This window comes from Felis catus, chromosome A2 (genome assembly GCF_018350175.1).
Source record: "Felis catus isolate Fca126 chromosome A2, F.catus_Fca126_mat1.0, whole genome shotgun sequence".
Classification (NCBI taxonomy): domain Eukaryota; kingdom Metazoa; phylum Chordata; class Mammalia; order Carnivora; family Felidae; genus Felis; species Felis catus.
The window spans coordinates 121,157,098-121,181,798 of NC_058369.1; the positions used below are offsets into that span (position 1 = coordinate 121,157,098).

A 24,701-nucleotide genomic window follows, 5' to 3' on the forward strand; every position below is an offset into this window, starting at 1 on the left:
AAGGGTTTATGACAGAGGTGAAGTCTGAATGGAGTCTTCAAAAGTGACCCCATTAAATAGGTAAAGAAACTGTTGATCAACACATACGTTTCTTACCATATAGAAATTCACCGCTCGTATTGCTTCTGTTTATTTGAAAGAGAGTGAAAAGATTAAAAAGATCTATGATCTAAAAAGATCACTTGAGGGGCGCCTGGGTGGCGCAGTCGGTTAAGCGTCCGACTTCAGCCAGGTCACGATCTCGCGGTCCGTGAGTTCGAGCCCCGCGTCAGGCTCTGGGCTGATGGCTCAGAGCCTGGAGTCTGTTTCCGATTCTGTGTCTCCCTCTCTCTCTGCCCCTCCCCCGTTCATGCTCTGTCTCTCTCTGTCCCAAAAATAAATAAACGTTGAAAAAAAAATTAAAAAAAAAAATAAAAAGATCACTCGAGTGAAAACTCAAGAAGGCAGAGAAGATAGAAACATTTCCGTGAAAAGGTTTTTCGTAGTATGATTGAGTCCTGTTTTCCTTTGTTTGTGCTTTGTTGGGCTACTCTGCAGTTACCAAAACTTCAGTGATACGGTGGATCAAGTCTGGTTGGGGAGAATTTGGACTGCTGGGTGTAACGTGGATAGTTGGACCAGGTATAAAGCCCAGAGGCTTTAACCATTTTTGCCATGTAGGGGCTCTGCTATCGTTGGGATCTGTTATTGTGTCCAAACTGGCTTAATGTAATCTACAGATATTTATGCATTGGCCAACTATCCCATTCTTTCCCAACCAAAACAAAACAAAACAAAACAAAACAAAAGAGGACATTATAGATTGTTCTCCCAAGCCTTTTAGAGAGAGGAAATCATTCCCTTTTCCACGCAGGATGAAAACTATAGCTACTCTGTTCCCTTAAGACTAGCTCATTTAATCTCACATTGTTACAAAATGGCTCCTGCCTTTGACTGCTCTAGCTGTAGAGTTCACTGGGTACTTTGGGACCTGGTGAAGGTATTGCTGCAGGGGCTGATCTGGATAAGAGTTGAGAAGGGGGTGCCCTGACTCTGGATGAGTAGCTGGGAAAAGCATCCCTGGGTCCTGTTGTTCAGAGGGCTCTGCAAGTTGGGGTCAGAGCACCAGCCTCTCTGGAGCCCGGACTCAGGACCTCAGCTTCTCTGGAGAAGCTGGTATCATCCCGTAGTGATCCTCATCAGAGGTGACTGGTAACAGGGGCAGATTTACCGCCGTGTCTGATGTCTGAGGTGTCCGTGGGGAGCATAGCACTAAGCATGCCTCGTACAAGAGTTACAATAGCACAGATTAGGACTGTAAGCCCGGGGAGCCACAGCAAAGGAATTGGAGCCGCAGGCATTGGCATCCTGCACGTGTGAACAGAACCAGAGAACGGGCTGGAAGAAATTCACATGACTCCCATCCCCCGCTTTGCTACCACCTCTGCCAAAGTCTCATCTCATGCCCCACCCGTAGCAAATTCCATATTGCAAATGCTCTTTCGGGGCCGTTTGTTTCTGCGTGATGTGGCCAAACAAGAAGGCCACGTGTCATCGCCTGTGTCACGTGCAGATTACAACCACAGTGAGGCATGCTAACCTGTACCGCCAACCAGAACACGATGACTCCAGTTCTCTCTCATCTTGTGGACCAACCCGGTTAATCAGTGTGGCAACCTGGGCAACTGTACTGAGTCAAGTTCTGAGACTGAGTGGCGTTCGGTGGGAGGCAGAGCTGAGGTCAGTGAAGAAGGTCTCTGACAGTCCGGGGAGAAGGACCGGCAGGATACATGTCATGCATTTGTTGTCTCTGATGCAGACCTGATACAGACCCTTATATATGGCAGAGAGCATATACTTGATAAATATTTCCCAAATGAAGAACAGGAAAGTACATACTCATACGCAGCAAAGGTTCCTGTTATCAAGAGCTTGACAGAGTTTATTGCAACAGCTGTAGAAGCTATTTGTTCGCTTATTTTTGCTGTATAGTTTGATAGCAGCTAGTTTCTTACATGCAAGGTCTGAGATCTGGCCCCCCCCCTCCCTTTGGATACTTTGGGGACCTGGCTGGGCCTTAGAACATATCTTAACAAATCAATAAGATCTAGGAGCAGAAACCACATCTTTTTCTTAGCCCAAATATACGGTGATCAAGTTTCCAGAATCATCACTCAAATTTTATTTTTCGGCATCTGTGCATATGATCCTTTATTTGAAGGTATAATGATGAAATCGATCATATTTAGTTAAACGTTGAACATATGATATTCACGATTCAACACAAAAGGCTATAAAATTTAGACCATTTCAATAAAATCAGGACAATATATATCACACAGAGGTGCCCGTGGATGTATGTATACCTAGCACAGCACTGCACGCAGTATGGCACATGGGTTAAGATGATGCTGGGGAGACAGCGGGTTGCCGCCTGAAGCAGTGAAATCAAATCCACAAGTCTGATGAACAAAGGAAGCACCAAGGTTGATGAGAATCTGAAACAGGGGTTCACTTTGTGAAGCCAGGCAGGAAGAAGACCAGATCCCTGGGAGGTTTCCACTGCAGCGCAAGCAAATGAAGACAGAGTTGCCTGGAAACTGAGACGGGCAGGTCCGGCGACAGCATCGTTCAGTGTGACAGTGTGTAATGTACAAGAGCACTGACTGTATTTTTCTCACTTATAGCACACGGTGTATATATGAAATTAGAGTCCTCTGTAGATGTTTCAGGAAGCTAAAGTCTCTCTGTTTCCTTTTCCCCCACAGGATTGAAGTCGGAAGGTCTTTACAGAGTCTCTGGGTTCACCGAACACATTGAAGATGTCAAAATGGCATTTGACAGAGGTGGGCTTTGTCTTTCTTGAACGCCAAGTGATGCATCCTTAGCGCCCTTTCCTTTGGAACCACATTGTATTCGTGGTGGGAATGGGTTTCAGAGCTACGGAGAGTTGTTGCTCAAGAACCCAAGGAGTAGTCGTTTACAGATCACATAGTTCTCTGCCTTGCTGGGGGAAGGGTTTCCTTAAAAGTTGTGGACTAGCGATCCCACGAGTTTAAAATCTTTCTTGAATGGGCAGCCAGCATTTGGTGCCATTATGGCTCTTGATTTGATGTCCAACATTCACAGACAGTCCACGTGGCACCAGGCTGTCCTTCTACATCCCCAGCCAAGGATCTCAGTGGCTCTTCTCTTTCTCCCAAAACTCCAAAGAACAGAGCATAGGGATGCGGATGTGCCCAACACTGAAATAGGGGAAGCCAGTGGAAGTTTAGGAGGTAACCCCTTTTTTTGTTTATAACTGTGACAAATGTTCTCTAGGCCACATTCTCTCTTAGGTCGGAGAACTTGGGAGCTTGTTAAAAGTACGGATCGCCACGGTCCACCCTGGGGACGCACTGAGAAAGCTAGGTGAACCCATGAATCTATATTATTAATTTTTATTCATTCTATTGAAACAGACAAACAACAACAAAAGACCGTTCACCCATTTTTCCCACCCCTCACTGCTCGTCTCCTCCAATCACCAATCTGTTCTCCGTATCTATGAGCTTAGTTTTTTATTTGGTTTGGTTTATATCCCGCGTATGAGAGAGACCGTAGGGTGTCTCTTTCTCTGTCTTATTTCACACAGCCTAATCCCCTCAGGGTCCATCTGCATTGCCACAAATGGCAAGATTTCATTCTTTTTTTATGGCTGAATACTATTCCTTTTGCTGTAAACCACATCTGCTTTATCTGTTCATCCATCGGCGGACACTCAGGTTGCTTCCGTGTCTGGGCTTTTGTGAGCAATGTTGCAGTCCACGTGGGGGTGCACGTTTCTTTCTGAATTACGTTTTCATTCTACATTTATACCGAACAGGCCAAATAATTGTAGTCAGGCCAGTCAACGGCTGGAACCCCTAGCCTACCAGAGAGAACCTTCTCTCTGTAGAACAGACAAGGTCTCTGATGATCCGGCAGCCATATCTGTTCAGGCTCATGGCCCGTTGCTCCTCCCCGTATACTTTATGCCCCAGCAATACTGAAGTGCACCTGTTTTCACGAACAACTGCCTTGACTCACGTGGTTCTGTCCATCTAGAATGCGTTCGCACCTCTGCCTGGCAAACGCTTACCTATTAATCAGGTGTCAGCTCAAGGGTTTCCTCTTCCATGAATCCTCTCTGAGCACCCCATGCTGACCTAAGAGTCTGACTGCCCTTTTCTGGGCCCCACCCACCCCCATGTTTTCACATGCCTCCAGCCGAGCAAGGTTCCCACTTCCTTGTAACTACTGAGTTGCATGCCTGACTCCCACTCCAACTTAGACCTACAGAAAGGGAATATGTGTCTTTTTCTCTGTGACTCCCCAGGGCCTAACAGTGCCTAGCACATGGCAGATTCTCAGTAGATATTTGTTAAATCTGTAAATAATGGGATCAGGTGATATATCTGCTACATTCCCTGTTTTCTGTTCCTTAGCAGCTTTTTTTTTATCATCAGAACCAAATGTGATGAGACATTTGTTCTTTCGGTTCTCTAAGTAAACGAAAATGCTAATTGTCTCGAAATGATTGTAACTTTAAGTCAAAAAGTGTCTTCAGAATGACTGTCAGAAGGGCACTTGGGTGGCACAGTCAGTTGAGCGTCTGACTCTTCCCTCCCCAGCTTGCACGCACTCGCTCAAAAAAGAAAAAAAGAATGATTGCAAAAAAGGTTAAAATATAACATTACCTATACATGAAGGAAGGTCAGAGTTTCCCAGATTAAAGTCCTAGGGGCAGAGGAGACAGAACCAAGAAAGAAGAAACGTCACGAGCCTGAAAGAGACAATCGAAACTGAAGATATTCAACTCTTCCTGTTGTGTCTGTGATCTTCAAGCCCAAATCCAAAGAATCCTGGTGCAGCTATATAAAAGCTTCTTGATTTTTTTTTAAATTATTATTTCAGATTAGATTGCTATTCCATTATGAACTTTTGTGTCTGGAATATTAATTACTATGTTAAATTTCTTTTTAGCAAATTACCAGAGGCTGGGTCCAAAGAACGACTTTCGGTCAATTTTACTACCCTTGGCTACACTTATGCTCAGACCCAAAATCGCTCTTCCAAAACTTCTCTTACTTCCTGCATGTCAGTGTTCTTAGATGCGAGAGTAGTCAGCTGGACTTGTACGGGCACGTTGCATCCACGTTGGATCGTTTCTTTGTGGGCATGCGTTAACTTGGCAAAATAGGTCCTAATTAGGAATTGGATCGTTGATTGTTTTTCAGACGGTGAAAAGGCAGATATATCTGCCAACATCTATCCAGACATAAACATCATCACTGGAGCCCTTAAACTGTACTTCAGAGACTTACCCATTCCTGTTATCACCTATGACACCTATCCCAAATTTATCGAAGCAGCGAGTAAGTATCGAGAGCTAATCTTTTATTCGTATCAAACCGTTAAGTATCATGCTTTTCACTTCGAGAAAATCGAGACTCGGAACTCTTTAAATTACTGCCCGAGCACCTGCTCTGCCAAGCGAGGGCACAATGGTACAGTTAATAGAAAACCAGGCATGGGGCGCCTGGGTGGCTCAGTCGGTTGAGCGTCCGACTTCGGCTCAGATCACCATCTTGTGGTCCATGAGTTCGAGCCCCGCGTCGGGCTCTGGGCTGATGGCTCAGAGCCTGGAGCCTGCTTCCGATTCTGTGTCTCCCTCTCTCTCTGCCCCTCCCCCGTTCATGCTCTGTCTCTGTCTCAAAAATAAATAAATGTTAAAAAAAATTTTTTTTTAAAAGACAACCAGGCATAGTTCACCAGCTGAGTTGAACCAGTACGAAGCCAGCCACTCAGCTGAGAAATGGTGCCAGGCAGTTGTCTCTCCACACCGTCGTCACTTCTCTCCTGGGCACCCGCAGAGTCAGGGGCTGTTCTATGTTGAAAGCAAGAATGTTCCGGTAGTAAAAAATCCGGTGTTCTTCAGTGAGGACTGTACGGATTAGCTACGTTCATCCGTGAAGCAGACCCCCACTGCTAATCGATCGAAGTCATGTCCGCAGTTTGACCCGCTGGTGTTGTTCGAAACTGATCATACACCGAGAATCTACTGTGTCAAGTATCGTGCCGGGACCTCTCGATAATAGCCTCTAGTTTAAGCTCCTCATCCACCCGATGAGGCACACTTCATAATCCCATTTCACAGAGCAGGAAAGCTAGGCTCAGAGAGCTGAGGTCACGGGGCCAGGGAAAGAACACCATCGTCCTTGGTCTCCCTTCAGCCCACGGTTGCTCATTTAGCGTGTGGCACGCGAGTTGACTGGTGTCAGGAGAGAGGACCATTCTGGGGGGAGGAGGGGCGCTGCCCTCTGCCCGGCAACATAGTGAGGAAGGGGAGGTGCAGATGCTACAATGAGTGACATAGAACCCAAACACACCGTGAGGAATTGCTCATAAAAACTGTAACATCTAAAGGTAAGTATAATAATAAGATGCCTGATGGGCACAAAAGTGGGCAGGCTGGGATTAGTGCAAGATGTCCTTTCCTGCGGAGCTATGGCCCTATTTCCTGGTAGGAGCATTCTCCTACCCAGGAGAATTCTCCACGCTTACCCAGGAGCATGGGTCCTGGTGGTCCTAGGTGGAGAAGGTTCTGGCAACAGAGTGCCCTCTGCCCCAGGAGGAACGGCAGGGGAACGTTTCTTTGAAAGGCTGCCAGTACCTATTCGAAAGCAGAAGCATGCACGTTTCCTCCCTTTGCTGATGGACCTAGTATCTACTTCCTCACCTGGACTGTCCAGCGGGGTTAGCCACGCCAGCGCTTGGGTGAAGAGTGCCATTGGTGCAGGCTGAGCCGGCGGGCTCATCGGCCAGCGCCCTTGTGTTGTAGGGTGTATTCAGTTATGGAAGCCTACCAGGAAGACACTGTCAGACAACCTCAAGAGAACACTACCACGGGCGACCCGGCTTAAATCAAAGCTCGTGACAGCAGGCTGTCTCGTAAACCCAGCTTTCAGAGGACGGGCAAAGCGCCGTTCCTGCCACCGCGAAACACATACCCGACCGCAGACTCCAGGTCCGGCCTCCTGTCCCCCACCCAGTGCACACTGAGTACATGTGCGGTTCCCAATCTCCAGGCCTTTCTGGAATAAGGCAAGACACCAAGGAGTCACTTAATTTAAGTGAAACGTTACCTGAAATTGCATGAACTTCTTAGACTTCCCCTCCATCTCCAACCAGAACAAACCAGTCTTCTGGTTACTTCTCTGAAAACGCGAATGTCTCAGCACTGCACTAACACCTCACATGGGCCGTTACAGAAATCTCCAATGCAGACGAGAGGCTGGAAGCCGTCCATGAAGTGCTGATGCTGCTGCCTCCTGCCCACTATGAGACCCTCCGGTACCTGATGATCCACCTCAAGAAGTAAGCCAACACCCCCTCGGCACGTCCTCCACAACCCCTATCTGCCTGGGATGGTGAATGCATTAGCAAGGGTTCATAACCTTTCTCCCCAACCCACTGAGGGGACGGACCCTCTTTTGGTGGGGGGGGGGGGGGAGGGTCTAGCGAAGGCAGCCCCATCTGTAACTGCTAGAACCCTCACTCTGTGCCTGGAAGTGCTCTACACACTTTACGTGTGTTATCTCTGTGAGGTGGGGGTTGTTAGGGGCCTCAGGTTACAGATGAGATTGCGGACGCTTAAGGGGGTAACATAACCGATGTGAAGAGGTAATGTGAAACCGGACTGAAATCCAGGCAGGCTGATCCAGAGCCCACAGTCTGCCTTAGCCATTTGTCCACACTGCGTCCACAGCTGCACGGGGCCTCCCACACCAGCCCTATCCTCTGCGTTCTGTTCTTTCTCTTTCGGCTCATTCTAGTTCTGGACTCCTGAACTGCCTTGCTTCTGGGCAAGCCCATTCCCACCCTGATCCCTTGTTTTTCTTGATGTATTAGTGACCGATCCCCAAGTAACCAATCGCCCCAAAAGTTGTAGGCTTAAAACAATAGAGATTTATTCTCTCACAGCCGCTGTGATCAGGAATCAGGTGTGGCTTAGTTGGGTGCCTCTGGTTCAAGGTCTAGAATGAGGCTATGGTTGAACTGATGGCCAGGCTCTCTAGGGGAGCATCCACTTCCACACTCACAAGGTTGTCGGCTGGATTCAGTTCCTCAGAGGCCGTGTGACTGGAGCCCTTTCTTGCTGTTTGCCGGGGGACCCCCTCAGTGCCCTGCCACGTGAGTCTCCCCATGGGCAGCTCCCTAAATGGCAGCTGGCTTCCCTCAGAGCAAGCAAGAGCCCCCAACATGAAAGATACAGTCTCTCTGTAACCTAATCTCAGAAGTGACCTTCAATTGCTATTTGTTGGAAGCCACTAGGTCCAGCCCATACTCCGGGGGAAGGGATTAGACAAGAGTATGAATTCCAGGAGGCAGGGATCACGGGCAGGGGGCCATCACAGAGGGTATGCACCACAGACAGCTAGGCACTGCATTATCTGTGTGACAGCACATAAGACAGATGGAGATGTCTGGGTATTTACAGGTCACTAGAGCTCTGGTTCCAGACTCTCTTACTTCAACTGTGAGTCTCCTTCCTTCACTGTACATATATAGCAAGGTCAGTGAGTTGGTCTTTGAGATGTTGGAGGGATCAGGGCATTTCTGTGTGCCGTCCCGTGTGTTTTCGGAAGACCCGTGGCAGTGGCTCGTTCACAGATAAAATGAACCACAAATTGTCTATGCTAATTTACAGATCCGTTCAGTAAGTGAAAGGAAGCAAGTTGAGAATACTGTATAAACACTGGGTGGTGTTTTTATTTTTCTACCTTATAAAACATATAAATATTGTTGCTCAGATGCATGGTGATCAGAGATGTAATAACATTTAGCTCAGAAGGTTTCTGTTTTGAGTAATTTATTAGAGTATGAGTAATTTTTGGATAAGACTGTGAAGGCCAGCCTGGTCTTTAATTAGCTAGAAATTATTTCTTTAGAAAGAAATTAGTTCTAATTGTTGTAGTTTGGAAGGCAAAGTATCATTATCAGGAAAAATGCTGATATGTCCCCTTTGAATCTTTAATGCCAATAATTTAGTACTTTTATCATGGAGGGTTTGCTAACCATCTTGTTTGGCCAGGCATGGTGCCTGACTTAATGGGAAGATGTGAGCAATTTGATAGTGAAGAATGTTCCTCTTTCCTACCTCCTTAGCTTTGTAACATGAAAGTCATACAAGCTGAGTTGGCCTTCCTAAAATGATGCTAAGTGGCCGACCTCATTAGCTCCAAGAGAATAAAAATAAACGCATGGCCTTCTGCGCAGAACCTAAACAGGGTTTAATCGTATTTTGCCTTCTTTCGAGAACCTATTCTCTTTTAGTTCCATTATGAACATCCCAAAACCTCAATTCCTTAAAGGAAGAATCCAAGAGACTGTAATTTTATTCTACTAGGAAGATAGCGAGCCAACTCTGGAGTTTGAATTTTATTCTGAAAGGCTTTGCTGTTCTCATCTGGATGTGGAAATGATGATTTTCAATTCCAACAATAATTACTGCTCCAGACCTCATCCTGTGGGAACCAGAAATAATGTCCAAGTGCTTTCCTGTCTGGCCACATTCCAGCCTTTCCCCTATCCCGTGATAATGGTCTGGCTATTCCTACACTCATGGCAGCCCCATCCTACAGTAACCTTGCTCCTCCAACACTAAGCCTGCCAGCAGGCCAGGAATCTGCCATCAGCTTCCCTGATCATGAGCATACAGACCAGTAGGAAGCAGCTACGGGGGAGGGGGGAGACTTCCATACAAGCCTAGACTAAAATCTGCATGCACTGTGGGCCAGCTAGAAATCGGCTGCCCCTTCTAACCAATATTCCCTACTCCGTCGCCACATCTGTTTAGGAAGAAGGACTGATTTTCTAATTTTAAAGATGTGTCTGTACCAGATTCGCTAAGTAATTCACGTCCACCGGCTGCAGGCAACGCCAGCAACCTAGAAAGAAAAGCAAAAGCAGAAAATTACCTCTCTGAAAACACTTTTCTAGAACTCTGATTCTCAGCTTCCTTTCACAACTTCCCAAAGCAGAGACATTTCTGAGGGCGTATGTGCACACTCAGCATACACATCCGTCTGCAAGTCTGTGTAACGTCTCTGTGTATATGCTCGTTCCGCAGGGTGACTTTGAATGAAAAGGACAATTTCATGAATGCTGAAAATCTGGGGATCGTGTTTGGGCCCACCCTGATGAGGTCCCCTGAGGACAGCACCCTCACCACCCTCCAGGACATGCGGTACCAAAAGTTGATTGTGCAGATTTTAATAGAAAATGAAGATGTTTTGTTTTAATCCACCGGGGAAATGCGCTGAATGGCCCCGGCCCCATCTAAGTTGATAAGGCTAAAGGAATAAAAGCATTTCTTACGCTTGATTTGTTTTCCAAACAAGTGGCAGAATTTCCTGGACCGCAGCGGGTTGTCGAGTCGGCTCCTGTGTCTCATAGACACTCGCCTCGTCCACGTGAGAAGAGCAGGGGTGAGAGTGACCAAGGCCCTTGTCTTGGGTCTTTGCCGTGCCTCCTACGTACATCTGTTTTGCTGGAAGGGTGATTAATAAATCTTTCTTTAACTTATTAAGCAACAACAACGTAGACCTTTAAGCTTCAGTCTTATCAGTAATAAAAGGGAGTTTCATTCATAGAGGTACTTGATACAGTTATACGTTTTCCACTTACAAAAAGAAGACAATTCTATGTTAAATGTTAAATGAGACTTCTATTGTAAAACGTATTTTTATTTTAGCTGCGAGAATGTTACTTTATTTCAGCAAATAGAACTCAATGCAGTGCATTGATTATGACCCTGTGTACTTTGTCCCGCTTCTTGCTGTGATCCCTGAAAACGTTTACCATGAATGCAGTATTATTTTGACATACCTCTGTCCTTATCAGTGCTTTGCAATGAAAGTTCACCGGCCACCTGTGTCCCTGCTTCTGATAGTTTTTGCGGTTAAGCACACTGGCAGCTTGCTGTCGTATGGTATACGTTTATAGCAATGGTAGGATGGCCTGATACATCCACGCATCTTCTTTCCATAACAATGTTGTGGAATCCCAGAGTATGTTTTGGCATTGGCTGTAGTCTTTCCATTATCGTGTGTGAATAGCCCAGAATATGCAGAATGTGGTCATTTTACATAAAATGATTTGGGAACACTGGTTGAATCTGGGCCATGTAAAAAAGTGAGCACTTTCCCTGTTTTTCAGGCCAGCATTCTGACTTCATCGATTAATGGCAAATTGTATTTTTGTCACACTTCTGTATTTATGAAAAGTGAATCTGCAGAATAATTGTTGATCTTTTTTTTCGTTTTTGTTTTATAAACAAGACTATTTTTAAAAGTAAGAATGAGTAAGTTGGGTTTTTACAAATATTCCTCCTTGATAAGAGTAGCTGTGTATGGATCATAATTTAATATGACTTTATTACTATAGCTCCATCTTATTGGTGATATTTCTCTTAGCATGGGCTTTTCACAGCAAGATTTCTATATTTTGTAACATAGGTAAAATATTGGAAGCATCAAAACCTGTAAATCTAATTTTTTTCCCTGCAATCCAACTACAGCGTCTTTTCCTCTGATTGAGCTGATCCACGTACTTACTCGGTAGTCTGGTTTTGGAGTGACCGGAAGAGAATTACTGTGTGAGAAGTGAGCCGGAAGGAGGAGGGCGGTGCAACTGTTGTCCTGCATGGGCTCTGTTGGCACACGGCGGGGTCAGAATGGTTCTGCTGGGTCCCTGCTCTATTGTTCCTCCCAACTGTACAGATTTGTTTGTTGTAGCTTCTGTACTTCTGGATACTGTCAAAAGATTATCTGAAAATGGTTTTATTTTGTGAAGTGAATAATACTTTGTAATTTATGATAGCGTAAATGGAAGGAAAAGCATTAAATGTATTAAATTCTTCTGTCTATCGTTTCGGAGTGTGCAAAGAAAACTGGTGTTGGGGAGCGGCAGGGTCCAGTAGGGGGAGAATGTCTAAAACACCGTTCCCGGATGGGTTTTGGTGACAGTTTCTGTCGTCACCAAAACATGGGGAGGAAACAGACACGTCCCACTGAGTCCCCACCCTGTTGCCCACCCCTTTTCCAGTGTCCACTCTGGAGGGCCTGCTTGGGATTCTAATGCTCCGCCTTCACTGTCCCTAAGACCTGTTGCATTTATGTTTTTCATTAAAAGACGTAGGGTTTATGGGCGCCTGGGTGGCTCAGTCGGTTGAGCGTCCTACTTCGGCTCAGGTCATGATCTCACAGTCCGTGGGTTCCAGCTTCGCATCAGGCTCTGTGCCGACAGCTTAGCCTGGAGCCTGCTTCAGATTCTGTCTCTCCTTCTCTCTCTGCCCCTCCCCCGCTCACGCTTTGTCTCACTCTGTTTCTCAAAAATAAATAAATGTAAAAAAAAAAAATTAATTAAAAAAAAAAAAAGATGTAGGGTTTAGAGCATATCCCCCCTACGTCATCCTCAGGAGAACAGAACAAGAGTTTCTGAGCCAGAAAGACCTGAGTTTGAATCCCAGATCTGTCTGTTCTCAGCTGCATGTGACCTTGGGAATGCGTTTGCTCATCTGAAAAACTGGGCAAAATGTTCTGGCTGTGACATCTTAGATGAAATGACCTAAAGCCATTAGTAACAGTTATTTCTTAGTATTATCATTATTAAGAGTGATGACTTCGCAGGGAAAGAGCTATAACCTAGGGTGGGAAGGCAGAAGCAGGAGAAGAAAAGGGTTTGTCCCAGGTTAAATCCAAGTTCGAGTAGTAATAAGGGATATTATAACAGGGCTCTATACTATGTAATGAGGGTCACCTGACTCCTTTTCTTGACTGTGATTACAACACCCGATCCCCTCTCCCTTGCTTTAGTCTGAAGCTTGCTCGCCCACATTTATCTCCCCCACCATCTGGCAGCCTGGCATGGCTCCTCTTACCCGGCTTGAAATTCCTGCCATTGGAATAACTCTAGTAGCGATCACCTGAGAAGAGGCAGCGCTGTTTCCAGAAACCCACTGCTGTCTACGAGTGGGTTGTGGGAGGTGCGACAGGGGCAGAGTGGGTGGAAGAAGATAGTTCTCAGGAGGGGAGAAGACCCCTTTTCTTTCTTCCATTAACATAAATGGGCACCTGGTCTCCAGAACTGGGAGGGGGCCGGTGCTGAATTTCAAGGATAGCGGTCTGGAGGGCAGAGACAGGGAGGAGAGGACAGCATAGGGCAGTTGCATACCACACAGTTCAAGCATTGCCTAGGCTGTCCTGATTCCTACTAAAAACCCAACTCTGGTTTTAAAAATGTTCATTAATTTTCAACAAATATTTATCAAGCATTTATTAATGGGCCAGACACTGCGAATACCTGGAGGCAGGGAAGAGGCTTATCTCACTGGAAGAATTAAATAAGTTTAGTCTGGCTAGAGAGAGAAAGCTGGTCATGTTGAAGATTTGGTACTCTGGCCTCAGGGAAATCGGTGCCACTCATTTTTTTTTGAATAAACTTAATTTTGGAATAGTTTTACATTTACAGAAAAGTTGCAGAGGTACTACAGAGAGTGCCTGTGTACTCCTGACCCACTTTCCCCTAATGTTAACGTCTTATGTAACCACCGTCCATTAATCAAAACTAAGAAACCGACACTGGCACATTACTATTAACTCCAGACTTTATTCAGATTTCATGGGTTTTCCACCAATATCCTTTTCCTGTCCTGGGATATGGTCCAGAGCGCCCCCACTGCATCGGCATTAATGGGTTGTAAGGGACAGATGACAGAATCTAGTTTGCATTTTTAAAAGATCACTTACCTGACCGTGGATCCATCGGAGAACACGTGGGCAGACTGGGGTAGTGAAGGTTGATGTCGTTAGATGCTCTCCTTGTCATGCAGGACTGCGGTGATGTAGCCTGCATCGGTGGTAGAAAGGCAGAGACAGCTGGAATAGTCATCTTGAGGAGGCAGAGTTGAAAAGGTTTGGTTACAGGTTGGATTAAAGAATCGAGGATGATTCTCGGGGGGCTGAATTTGACAACCGGACAGGATTTACAGAAAAAAGCACAGAGGAGCTGGAGGTCTGCAGGAGGGGTGGGGAAAGAATAGGGAAGGTGGTGAGGTCTACTTTGGACATGGTGAAATAGAGATCACTGTGAAATTTCCAAGCAGAGATGTTTCACTGGCAATGACAGGGACAGATCCCAGCTAGAGACACGGATCTGGGAGGGAACAACTGAAACCGTGGGAGTGAATGAAAGTACTCAAGGATACGGAACAGAGAAATAGGTGACAGTCCCCATTTGGAGGTCTGTGGAGCACCAACATTCAGGAAAGAGAGGAGCAGGCAAGTGAAGTCTGTTTTAATGTAGAAAAATAAAGAGGGTCTCAGAGTGCAGTTCAGAAAGACTCTCTCCCTTGTGTTCAGGTTTGTTCCACAGTGTCCTAATCCATTTCTTTGTCCCACTTAGATTTTTTTGCTACACGCAAGGTACCACATTCCACCCTGTGCATTGGAGGAGTTGTTTAGTTAATTCTGTAAATGCAAATGAGCTGGCGTCATTTTGCTCTTCTAAGTTGAGTTGAAAAGATGTCGTCATACTCACAGACCTCCTTCACTGCCTTCCTGCAGTTTGTACAAAGTGCTCATCCAGCAGGCATCACAAGATACCTCGCCTGTGTGTATGTCTGTCTCCATTGAAATACAAACTCCCTGAGATTGGGAGTCGAGGATCCCACTTGGCCAATCAGGCACCCTCCTGCACAGCCTGCAAGTCTCCACGCAGGCTCCCCTGGCTGAGACCTCCCCTAGCTTCCCCCAGACAGAGAAAAGAGCAGATACCAGCCATAAATTTGTGGAAGCACAGGAAATTTAGAGAACTGCAGATTTGGATTTAACCAGAACACAAAGTGTGAAGGAAGAGGAGGGGAGTGAGATTAAACAAGCAGGACTGTGCCAGGAAACAAGGAACCTTGCAAGCCAAGCATAAGCCAAACTCAGAAAAGTCTGTCTAGGGACACAAGAAAGACCAGAAGACATTAAGACTAGGAACATGGGAGCTAATCAGGAAACAGAGGCATTGCCCGTGTGGCTTGGCTCCCCAGAGGAGGGATGGAGAAGAGTCAGGGATAGGAGAGAGATTTAAGAGGTTGTTAGGACCCACCGATTTGATGCCAGAATTGAAAGGAAGGAAAGTGTCACAAATGTTACCCTCCATGTCTGGTTTTTGCAACTAAATGAATATTTAAGGAAGATACGAGAATATGAGAAAGGGAGCAGGCTCAGCAGGGGAAAATCATGGGCTCAGTTTGCAGGATGCATTATGATGCTAATAGTTCACCCATGTGGAAATGTCCAGTAGGCAGTTGGACAGGTGGTTTTGGAGCTCAAGAAAGGGGGAGGAGCTGGTAGATATGACCTGGTCAGATTGTGTGGCCAGTTGAAGCAAAGAGAACCAATAGGTCCTGATTAAGAACAAAATCCAAGGGGCAGGCAGAACTAGAGAATATTGCAAGGGACAGACAGAGAGGCCATCAGGGTCAAATGCTGTTCCAAGATAAGTTAATGAATCCCCTTTGGATATAGCAACTAAGGAGTCCCTGGTAACTTAACAGAAGACTTTTCAACGGGACAATGCGATGAAAGGCAACTTGCTGAACCTTACGGAGCGAATGGGGGTGAAGAATGAAAATAACACCTACAGTCAGAAAAACAGACCAAGTTCTCTTTCCATGGGCTTGTGCACGTCCTATGTATGATAAATCATCTATGGGAGCACATTTTTTCATTGTCGCCAAAAAAATTATTACCTTAACATACTTTCCTGAAAAATTATATACTTCAAAATCTTCATAAAGAATTAAGCGAGTGTTACTGGAACAGATTTTTGGTCACTCCAGTTACCAAGCATGAAACTTGTTTTGTTTTTTTTTTTTTCCCTACATCCTAATTTGTAAAATGGGTATAATCCTGGTTTTTGTTCTAGTTCCCTAATCTGAAAATGGGCATAATAACATAATATCTGCTCTCCCCTCCCTATCAGAGTGGTTCTAAGGATCCACTGAGATCCTGAATGTGAAAACAGAAGGCTCACTATAAACTGTATGGCAATGTACAAATGTTAATTATCGTACACAGGACCATGGTTCCAAAACCAATCCCCTGCCAGGCGGGGCAAGCTCACGTTAGTTCATTAAATGGCAGGGCTAAAGGATGTGGAGACATGGGATGGAGTGGAACATTCCTGTCAGGGGCAACATGGGGCTGCAAGAATCTGAGATGCAGGCCAAGCAGCCCCTCAAGGAAAGACTTGTAAGACCCCAAAGTCCACGAGGCTCCAGAGGACTTTCCACACCCATAGACCAAGGTCCCTCCGAGCCTCACCCCCGTAACCATTGAACCAACTCTATCTCTAATAAAATATTATCTGAACTGAAAGATTCCTGAGGGCAGAAATCTGGTCAACTTTGCTCACCACTCTACTCCAGCCCCCAACTGGCACGGTGCCTTGCATACAACAGGCACTCCAACCTTTTTGAAATTAGTGGCAGAATCCTTCCACAAATCCTCAAATGTCCTATAATATTTTGGTGCAATGGAGGAAGGGGTAACTCTAGAAGCAGAAGAATCTGCAAATGCATTTTGATGGGCTTTTGTCCACCATTTGGAGCTCTGCCTAATATCTGAAACTTTTAATTACTGAAGCTTGCCAATTATCCTTAACTCACCTAGTTTTTACCATAGTCTTTCTTCTTTCTGGTACGAATGATTAAGCATCAAAATAATTCAGTTTGGAGAATCTGAAGATCTAAGTCTCTAACTCAGTTGTGGGTTACACAGCAAGTGATAGCTCTATTGGGCTAGGATCGAGTACAGTGTAGACTAGAAGAAGGTCAGGTGCTGGATCCCCATGCCCCCCGTGGTTACATCCAAGCGTTACCACTTTCTGAGAGTGTAACTTAGGGAAAGTTATTTTATTGATCAAGCCTGTTTTCCTTGTCATTATAATGACCTAATATCAGTACCTCTTCCATGAAGTTTACGAGGCGTAAGATAATCTATATACAGCATTCAATACAGTAATTGGGGCTCAGAGTAGGGATACAAATGTTTGTCTAGAAACTCAAGAGCTTAGGGAAACTCTTACAAGAATGCTTAGACCATCAGTATTCTTTCATCTATGCTATCAGGCATCACCACTTACTGCTGCCTAGCGAATTAGAGTTAAGGAGTTTTACCCATTTACTGCCCGGTGGGTTTTTAAAGCCAAGCCACACCCGGCCCATGGTGGGATGTGGTGGGAAGGCAGCACGGTAGCCCTGCAAGAGCCCTGGATTTAGAGCCACAAGACCTGGCTCGGTCACAGATCAAGGCTTTTCACATTTCTGAGCCTCAGGTTTCTCCCCTTTGAAACGTGAAAACTAATGCCTGCCCGCTTGGCCCGCCAACCTCACAGGGTTATCGCTGAGGCCAGATGGCGTGGGAGCAGGTGTGGGGGTGCCGTCACACACCTTTCCACCACTCGGTCAGCTACGGCTGCTGCTGCCCCCGAGTGCTCCCCCTGGAGCCCCGCCCGACCGTCCTGCGGCTTCAGGTCTCCGTTTACTTGGCTTCTCAGTTGCTGGCCCAGCGGACCTCCCCTTTCTTCTCAAACCCCTCTCTTTCTCGGCTGCTGGGACACCACCCACACCCCCATCCTCTGCTCGATGCCTCTGCCCATTGTCCTTCCATACCTCTCCAAATCCCCTGGCACGCTCACCAATGCTGTTTCTTGCCCTACTTTATCCACAGGCGATCACAACCTCTGGCTCTGAATGCTATCTGTCAACAAATAAAATAATCCCTAAGATTCAATAAGCTACCTAGTGCCCTGTAACAGATCCCTTCTGCTAAAACCAGCTAGCACGTGACCTACTGCCCACAGCCAAGAGTCCTGATGAACACTCCATGACTCCACCACTCCGCTCTTTGAAATTTTCACATCTACCATATTTGCACTGCATCAAGAGAATTTAAAACTTCAGAATGATGTGTACAATATACATTCTACAATTCTTCAACAATCGTTCTTCAACAATTCTACATCACTCTGGGGTGCCTGGGGGGGCGGGGCTCAGTCGGTTGACTTCGACTTCAGCTCAGGTCATGATCTCGGGGTCTGTGCGTTCGAGCCCCGCGTCGGGCTCTGGGCTGACAGCTCAGAGCCTGGAGCCTGCTTCGGATTCTGTGTCTCCCTCTCTCTGCCCCTCCTCTGCTCGCACTCAGTCTCTTTCTCTCAAAAAATAAACGTTAAAAAAAAACTTTTTTTTTTTAACATTTATTTATTTTTGAGACAGAGAGAGACAGAGGATGAGCAGGGGAGGGTCAGAGAGAGAGGGAGACACAGAATCCGAAGCAGGCTCCAGGCTCTGAGCTGTCAGCCCAGAGCCCGACGCGGGGCTCGAACGCACGGACCCCGAGATCATGACCTGAGCCGAAGTCGGCTGCTTAACCGACTGAGACACCCAGGCGCCCCCCCCCAAAAAATTTTTTTTTAAAAACCACAATTCTATACATTACTCAGGGCTCATCACGATAAGGGTACTCTTAATCCCCTTTGCCTATTTCACCCATGCGCCCCGCCCTTTCAACCTCTCCTCTGGTAACAGTCTGTTCTCTATATTTAAGAGTCTGGTTTTTTGTCTCTTCTTTGCTTGTTTTGTTTCTTAAATTCCACATGTGAGTGAAATCATATGGTTCTTGCCTTTTTCTGACTGGCTTGTTTCACATAACATCATACCCTCTAGATCCGTCCCTGTTGTTGCGAATGGCAAGATTTCATTCTTTTTTATGCCTTCATTTTGTATATATGCCACATCTTTTTTATCCGCTCATCTGTTGATGGCCACTTAGGACACTTCCATAATTTGGTTATTATACGTAATGCTGCAATCAACACAGGGGTGCATGTATCTTTCCAAATTAGTGTTTTTGTATTCTTTGGATAAACAATCAGTAATGGAATTACCATATCATGGGATAATCCTATTTTTAATTTTTTGAGGACCCTCCATAGTGTTTTCCACTGAGGCTACCTATATACTTTTCGGAAAACTTTTATCTAGTCATACCCAGTACGCTATTTAGTATGGTGCCTTAAAGAACGGTGCGTTAGCTCACTCTTTGATTTCGTAGAATCTTACGTCCAGCTTTACATGTGACATGGAAATCGTCTATAATTGTCTTTGCCTAAACAGTCCTTATTCAGTTTGTCTCGTAAGTAGAGTGACACTGCATTCTCTATTCTTCTTGTCTCTGGAAGCATCTGAATAGGATTGGTAGTTAGGGTTGGTTTCGGCTCCAAGTAGTGGAGGACCCAAATTACAATAGATTAAACAAGGTAGAAGCTTGCTTATTGCTCATTTAAAACTCCAGGGGGGTGGGGGGAAGCTATGGGTCTAATATGGTAGTTTCATACTCACTGGGGTCCCGGGTTCCTTCTGTCTGGCTGTTCCAGTGGGGATCTCCCAGTGCTTCCTTCACAAACCACTGCCTCCTCCTACAGCCTTCATTAAACTCTGCACAGGCCTGGCTTCCAAAGGACGGCCCTCCCCCAGTATCCGTCTCTGCTGCTGGTATCACCCAACCTGGCTTGGGTCCCCTGCACGTCTAAGCCTTCCTGGGGTCCCACTTGGCTCACAGTAATGCATGTACGTCTTCCACTCATTGATAGCAGCTCAGTCAGTCCCCCACCACAGTCCTCTCCTTTTGCCTTTAGCATGAAAATAATTTTAAGTCCCCAGACTCTAGGGGACACACATAAAGCTCTCAGAGGGGCTCTGTGAACTAATCCCCACCCCCCGCTCCCGCCCTGCAAAGCTTAGGCTTTCCTTCACCAAAGAACATTCTTACAGTACTCAAAAACTCTCTAAAAAGAAATCTATTAAGCGTCTTGCTCAATCCTCTATATCCCCCCCCCCCCCGTGTTTAACCCCCAAGGTGGGCGGTAAACTAAGGGTCACAAAAAAATGTCATACTCTTAGCATTCTCTGCACCTTCGGGCTATTAGCTATTGTGCTCAGTCTTTGGGGCCTTGTTTGAAGCTTGGTGACAAGAAAAGTCTCATTTAAAATCCTTAACATACAGGGGCGCCTGGGTGGCGCGGTCGGTTAAGCGTCCGACTTCAGCCAGGTCACGATCTCGTGGTCCGTGAGTTCGAGCCCCGCGTCGGGTTCTGGGGCTGATGGCTCAGAGCCTGGAGCCCGTTTCCGATTCTGTGTCTCCCTCTCTCTCTGCCCCTCCCCCATTCATGCTCTGTCTCTCTCTGTCCCAAAAATAAAAATAAAAAATGTTGAAAAAAAAATTTAATAAAATCCTTAACATACATACACACACACACATATATATATATATATATATATATGTTTTTTTTTATGTTTTTTTTTTGAGAGAGAGAGAGAGACAGAGTGTGAGTGGGGGAGGGGTAGAGAGAGAGGGAGACAGAATCTGAAGTAGGCTCCAGGCTCTGAGCTGTCAGCGCAGAGCATGACGTGGGGCTTGAACTCACAGACTGCGAGATCATGACCTGAGCTGAAGGGACGCCCAACAGACTGAGCCACCCAGGCACCCCTGTAACATAAATTTTTTAAATAAAGATGTATTATTCTGGCAATCAGGAAGAAAAAAAGTAGGTTCTGAAAATAAATATTTAGGCAGTTTACAATAGACTATCTAGCTGTAGGAAATGAACAGAAGTGCAGACTCACCTGATAGATTCTTATCTATTGGCCAAGGCTATCAGATCATTCCACTTGTTCCAGAAAACCAAACGGAAAAATAATACAACGCCTATCAACAGTGGATTTCTTAAATGACTCATGGTATTGCCACATAATAGATACCAAACATTAAAAGGAATATGTTTCTATATTAACTTGGAAATGGTTCACAGTATGCCGACTTTGACATAGTTCTCAATATTGAGTAATGAAAGAAAATACAGGTTATGACCCTGTAACTATTGTTTAAAAGTCTACCCAGTGCGTCTGGCTCATGCAGCACGAAGGAGTAGGCTAACACCGTCATCCTCGACTCCTCCATTTTTCTTGCCCACTACCAGGAGAATAGCAGTGAAGCCTGTTGGCTTTACACACCCATAAACACCTCAGAACTCAGCCTTTTCTGCCCTTGCCTGCCCCCCACCAAGCTCCCAGAAGTCGATCCCAACACAGCAAACAGAGGGATCCTGTGAAAATACAAGTGAGATCTGGTCCCCACACTGCCTAGAACCTTCCATTGCTTCCTCATATCACTCATAATAAAATCCAGCCTTCACAGTGGCACACGAGGCTTCCGTACGTGACTTACCTGAATTCCTGTCAGTGCTCTGATCACCTCTCCGGCTACTAACGCCTACACTCAACTGCATTTCAGACTCCAACACGCTGGGCACACTCCTGCCTTGGAGAGTCTTGGCAGTGGCTCTTCCTTCTGCCCCAATTATCCACCTGGTTCCCTCCCTTTCCACCTTCAGGTCGGTTGATCAAAGGGGTTGGGCACACACCACCATGCCTCACCTGGAATGGGCTGGAACTCATGGTGAGAAGGATTAGCAGGAACAGGGTCACCTTCTTCAAGTACTCAGTAGACAGCCATCTTGAGCAGAGGTCTAGATGAACACTCCAAAGAGGCTGAGCTGCAAGACACCTTTTAATAGGGAAAAGGTGGGAGCGGCCTTGCAGGAGAGGAATGAAACTTTTAGATTCAAGGTCCAGCTTGCCCAAATCTTGGACTTCTTGTAGGCCTCTGGTCCCATGAGAAATTGAGTCATGGCAAAGTCCCTCCCACTGCAGGAGAGAGAAGGAGCCCAGGAGCCATCAACCCGACAGTCCTGCTTTTCACTCCACTGGACGGAGTTTAACTTTTTAAACTTAAGTTTAACTTTAAACTTTTTATTTTGAAATAATTAAAAGTTAAGAAGAAAGTATAAAGACTCCAAAGTATCATTCGCTCTTCTTCCCCAATGGTGACATCTTATAGAACTGTAGTACATTACCAAAACCAGGAAACTGACCAGTTAAAAGACTACAGACCCTATTCAGTTTCCACAAGTGTCTAAGCCTACATTCATAGTCACATATGCATGGATGTGAATGTTGTTGTATGCAATTTTACCCCATGTACAGATTTGGGTAACCACCACCACAATCAGGATACAATCTATTACCACAAACTTCTTCCCATGGTCTCTTTGTATCCATGCCCATCCCTACCCCACTCCCCATCCACATCCCCTGCAAATATCTGTTCTCCAGATCTATAATTTTTGAGAATGTTATATAAATGGAATCAAATAGTATGTAACTTTTTTTGACATTGGCTGTTTTCACTCAGCACAACTTTCTGGAGATACATCTAAGTGGCTGCGTGTATCAACAGTCAGTTCCATTTTGAGGTTCCACAAAAAATTAAAAATGGAACCACCCCGTGACCCAGCAATTTCACTACTAGGTATTTATCCAAGGGATACAGGTGTGCTGTTTTGAAGGGGCACGTGCACCCCCATGTTTATAGCAGCACTATCGACAATAGCTAAAGTATGGAAAGAGCCCAAATGCCCATTGATGGATGAATGGATAAAGATGTGGTATGTGTGTGTGTATATATATACATATACACACACACGCACACACATGTACATATACATATACATATGTGTGTATATACACACATATACATATACATGTGTGTATACACACACATACATATGTGTGCGTATACACACACATATACATGTGTGCGTACACACACACATATACATATGTGTGCGTACACACACATATACATATACATGTGTGTGCGTACACACACATACATATACATGTGTGTGCGTACACACACATATACATATACATGTGTGTGCGTGTACACACATATGCATATACATGTGTGTGCGTATAGACACACATACATATACATGTGTGTATATACACACATACATATACATGTGTGTATATACACACATACATATACGTATGTGTGTATATACACACATATATACATATACATGTGTGTATACACATATATACATATACATGTGTGTATACACATATATACATATACATATATGTGTGTGTATACACATATATATACACATACATATATGTGTGTGTATATACACATATATACATATACATATATGTGTGTATATATACATATACATATATGTGTGTATATATACACATATATACACATACATATATGTGTATATATACACACATATATACACATACATATATACACACATATATACATATACATGTATATATACATGTATACATATACATGTATATATGTACATATATGTATACACATATACATATACATGTATACGCATACATACACATATATACATACACATATATGTATACATACACGTGTGTATACATACACGTGTGTATACATATATATGTATATATGTACATATATATCGCTAATACTCCCATCATTCATATATATATACATATATATGTATACATACATATATATACAATATATGTATATGTATATATATATGAATGATGGGAGTATTAGCGATCAAAAGGACTGAAATCTTGTCATCTGCAACAACGTGGATGGAACCAGAGTGTATTACACTAAGACAAATTAGTCAAAGACAAATATCATATGACTTCACTCATATGTGGAATTTAAGATACAAAACAGATGATCATAAGGGAAGGGAAGCAAAAATAACATAAAAACAGGGAGGGGGACAAAACATAAGAGACTTATTTTTTTTTTTTCTAAATATAATCTATTGTCAAGATAGCTAGGCTACAGTGTATACAGTGTGCTTTTGGTTTTGGGAGTAGATTCCCAAAAAAGAGACTCTTAAATATGGAGAACAAACTGAGGGTTGCTGGAGGGGTTGTGGGTGGGGGGGATGGGCTAAATTGGCAAGGGGCACTAAGAAAGACCCTTGTTGGAATGAGCACTGGGTGTTATATGTAGGGGATGAATCACTGGATTCTACTCCTGAAATCATTATCGCACTACGTGCTTGGATATGAATTTTAAAAAATAAAATTAAAAAAAAGAGTTGGTTCCATTTTTATTGCTGAGATGTATTCCATGGTATGGCATTCCCATGGTTTTACCATTCACCCAAATGAAGGACATCTGGATTGTTTCCAGTTTGGGGCTATTATGAACAAAGCCATATGAACACTCATGTACAGGTTTGTGTGTGAATGCATGTTTTCACTTCTCCGAGATAAATGCCCAGGAGTGCAACCGCCGGCTCATGTTTGCATGTTTAGCTTTTTAAGGAACCACAGAACTGTTTTCCAGAGAAGCTGAACCATTTTACATTCTATTACCACCAAACGTTTTCTTGTGGCCTTTGTAAACCTCTCTCCCATCTCCCTCCCTATCCACCTCTACCTCTGTCCCCGTACAGTATGTTGCATTTCCTAGAGTTTTCGATAAATGAAATCATATATGGTATGTATACTTTTTGGTCTGGCTTCTTTCCCTCAGCATCGTTATTCTCAGATTCATCCAAGTTGTAGCATGTCTATAGGTCAATTCATTCTATTGTTAAGCAGTAGTCTATAGTAAGGATAGGCCACAGGCTGTTTATACATTTACCTATTGATGGACAGTTGGGTTGTTTCTTTTTTTCTTTCTTTCTTTCTTTCTTTCTTTCTTTCTTTCTTTCTTTCT

General features: G+C 44.7%; 1 protein-coding gene and 1 long non-coding RNA gene across 10 annotated transcripts in view; one reads left to right on the plus strand and one right to left on the minus strand.

The window, feature by feature from the left end:
* Window positions 1-11,927, plus strand: part of CHN2 (chimerin 2) — a 309,144-nt gene extending 297,217 nt beyond the window's left edge. For all 4 annotated transcript variants that reach the window (XM_045052548.1, XM_023250462.2, XM_045052549.1 and 1 more), the window contains 4 exons: window positions 2,748-2,825; window positions 5,238-5,375; window positions 7,272-7,377; window positions 10,133-11,927. In XM_045052548.1, the coding sequence (XP_044908483.1) occupies window positions 2,748-2,825; window positions 5,238-5,375; window positions 7,272-7,377; window positions 10,133-10,304 (494 nt within the window). In that variant the 3' untranslated portion in view covers window positions 10,305-11,927. The remainder of the gene's footprint in view (window positions 1-2,747; window positions 2,826-5,237; window positions 5,376-7,271; window positions 7,378-10,132) is intronic.
* On the minus strand, window positions 7,949-24,687 carry LOC109497511. Of its 6 annotated transcripts, XR_006594325.1 has the most exons (5): window positions 24,627-24,687; window positions 21,551-21,680; window positions 13,812-13,911; window positions 10,381-11,831; window positions 7,949-9,950 (listed from the first exon to the last, which is right to left on the minus strand). It is a non-coding gene; the product is annotated as an uncharacterized LOC109497511 (long non-coding RNA). The 6 variants fall into 6 exon arrangements; XR_006594326.1 differs by lacking the exon at window positions 24,627-24,687 and having other exon boundaries at window positions 13,812-13,953; window positions 21,551-22,525; XR_006594327.1 differs by lacking the exon at window positions 24,627-24,687 and having other exon boundaries at window positions 8,746-9,950; window positions 10,381-11,816; window positions 21,551-22,524.
* Window positions 24,688-24,701: the final 14 nt, after the last annotated feature.